Source organism: Medicago sativa, chromosome 4 (assembly GCF_051527215.1).
Source record: "Medicago sativa cultivar Bolivia chromosome 4, Bolivia_mono, whole genome shotgun sequence".
In the NCBI taxonomy this organism is placed as follows: domain Eukaryota; kingdom Viridiplantae; phylum Streptophyta; class Magnoliopsida; order Fabales; family Fabaceae; genus Medicago; species Medicago sativa.
In genome coordinates, this window is record NC_140752.1 from 99,451,546 (window position 1) to 99,454,638 (window position 3,093).

Sequence of the window (3,093 nt, forward strand, 5' to 3'; positions counted from 1 at the left end):
ATAATTTCATTTTTTTTTTAATTTCACTCTACTTCATTAGTCTTATCTTAAAAATTGTATCGAATTTATTTATTTTCAGTCAATGTTTGTTATTGTAATTTATATATTTGTTTTAAATGGCAATATAATTTTTCTACTTTTTTATTACACTTTATATTTATGATGATGATGACTATAAACTAATTTTTGACTAGAATATATAACTTTAATTAATTGATAAATGATAATATTTTCCCCCACCCATTGTTTTAAAAAGATACCGGAACTAAATATGTGCAATTGGCATTATAAAGCCAAATGTGAGTTAGAGTTTTATATCCGATGCAAACTCTAGCAAATAAACAAACCAAAGTTAGAATGTGATTGAGTGTACCAACCAATGTAAGATTCTTTCTCAACTCACCTCTTTTAGATTTCATGCATGTTTATTTTTTTTTCTTCTAAATGAAACAAATTTCAAATAAAAAATGTTTTATTTTATGGATTGATTTGTAACCTTTGATCGGCGCACATGTATGATACCCGCTTGCATTTACCTAGCAATGCATTGATTTTATTTTTGTTCTGGTGTAATGTATTGGTTTTGATTACAATTATTTATTAAGATTTTTGTCAAATATTGCTAACTTTTTATATTTTTTGACTGAAGAATATATGTGTCTTGATTTCTTCTTCTCTATCTCCAATTACTTGTTTTTGTATATAGCTCTCATGAACTCCATTCATTCTTGTATATATATCGTCGTTTGCATGTAATTTTTGAATACTAGACATTATTTCGTTGTCGTTGATATGTTTCACACCTTAATTTGCTTTAGTTAAATCCAATTGAGGGTTTAATTTGTGAGAGATTTGATATTTATAAGTGGATCGGTGTATCCATTTTTCTATTTAATTATTTTAACATGTATGTCCATCTCTCATAAATGAAGTCGTTATTTATTTCTCAAGAGAATTGAAGATGATCTCAACTCTAACAAAATTGTGCACTCTCTTTGAAAATGAAATATAAACTAAAAAAGATCCAAAATCAAATTAGTCCTTTAATTAACAAAATTGATCTTGTTCATCTATTTAGTCCCTTTTCTTTGATTAGATTAGATTTGGAGTTGTAACTTGAAAATGGCGCCAAAAAAGAGAAAATCAACGAAAGAAAAAGAAAAGGTTGACGCAACAAGCGAAGATGAATTTTATCATCAAACAGTTCGAATTCTGGCTAACGACCCCGATGCAACAGAGAGTTCAAGTGATGAACAAGTTCAAAAACCTAATCCCTCAAAGCCATTACCGCCTAAGAGAATTTTGTGCGAGTTTGTGCAACCAAATCCAGAAATAGTTAAAAAGCTTCCTCAAAAACAAGGATTGTGGAGAAGGTTTTCCACAAGCATTTACAAAGGTGTTCGGCGCCTCCGTGGGAAAAAGGAAAGATATGCAGCTCAGATTAGAAATCCATTTGAAAAGACAACTGAGTACCTTGGTACTCATGATACCGAATATGAAGCTGCTTTGGCTTATCGCAGAAAGACTAAGGAGTTCCATAAAAGAAAGGTGGCTGATTCGAACAAGGACAGACAAGGTTTGGCTCATTCATCTCCTGAATTAATCATTTGCACTTTGCTTAATTATTATTATTACTAACGTATCAAATTTAGGAAGATGATGTTGATTATGATTAGTGTATTGTTAATTTGTTAAGGAGAGGAGGCACCTGTTCTTAATCAATCTTGCAAGGAACAAGGGAAAGGGTATGATCCCTCTGATGACGACGACGACGACAACGACGACGACGACTTTGGAGGTGGTAGTTCACACCAAAATGTTATTGATGTTGCAGGTAGAAATTAATTAACAATATTATGATCCTTGTACTTGAAAAACATTCTTTATAATTAGATGTCATGGAATTAGCACGGATCGATGAAAATTAATTTGAATAATGTTGATTGTACTTTTGCAGTTTGATGAAGCTAGCTAGCTGTTCAGGGCATGCATGCAGAGATTGACCAGCCTTTAATCCACATGCAGCTGCTTACAAGATTTTAATTTGTTTGGAATGTTAGATTAGTTATCTATGATAATAAAATTTTATGGAATTATAACTTTGTTTAACTTTTTCATGGTCTTCGAGAAATTTTAGTTTTTTTTTTTTTTAAATATAATAAAAAATGGCTGGATTTGCATGTGATGAAATTCTATGAAAATTGTCCGTCTGTGTATATGCTTTCCTTTTGTGTGTGTTGCGTCTTATATAAATTCTAGGTGACGGTAACATTAGTGGCAGTTCAAATAAAATGAAGTTATGAATGTTAGGGTTGGCCAAGATGAAGCATGTAGGACCTAAAATTTGCTTAACAATTTCCTGATCGTGGATTTTATTTAAGAGTAATGATATTTTGACATCCATTTGATGACAACTTTGTTGACAAACTTGTTTTTCTCACTTCTTATTGGTCAAAAACAATGGAGAGAGAAAAAGGAAGAGAGAGAATAACAACATCATGTGAGTATGAGCGAGAAAGTTGTCCAAAAGTTGTCAAAAAGTGGTTGTCAAAATATCATTTCTCTTTATTTAATTATATAATCATAATTTAATTAGTTTGACTTGAATTTTTAGACTAAGATTATTGGTTTTATTCCTTCAATATATATATATATATATATATATATATATATATATATATATATATATATATATATATATATGAATTCCTTCAAGTTTTTATAAGAAAATACAAACAAAAGAGATCTAAAATGTTAAATAATTTTGGTCTAAATTAATCATTACTAGTATGTACTACTATTATTTTTCTTATTTTGATTTTTGTATTTGTTTGAATTGCTGGTGTAAAATAATATTACTACTATATGTGAGTCACTTTTAAGTCATTGTTACACTTTTCATTTATGATAAGAGTAATGATATTTTGACATCCATTTGATGACAACTTTGTTGACAACCTTGTTTTTCTCACTTCTTATTGGTCAAAAACAATTGAGAGAGAAAAAGGAAGAGAGAGGATAACAACATCATGTGAGTATGAGAGAGAAAGTTGTCCAAAAGTTGTCAAAAAGTGGTTGTTAAAATATCATTTC

The 3,093-nt window shown here is 29.6% G+C and overlaps 1 protein-coding gene across 1 annotated transcript; it reads left to right on the forward strand.

Annotated features, from left to right (window-relative positions):
• Positions 1-1,102: 1,102 nt before the first annotated feature.
• LOC146934605 (ethylene-responsive transcription factor ERF117-like) lies at positions 1,103-2,120 on the forward strand. Its single transcript, XM_085708437.1, has 3 exons — positions 1,103-1,576; positions 1,697-1,834; positions 1,958-2,120. The coding sequence occupies exons 1-3, from the start codon at positions 1,123-1,125 to the stop codon at positions 1,960-1,962; spliced, it is 597 nt and encodes a 198-aa protein (XP_085564563.1). The 5' UTR covers positions 1,103-1,122; the 3' UTR covers positions 1,963-2,120.
• Positions 2,121-3,093: the final 973 nt, after the last annotated feature.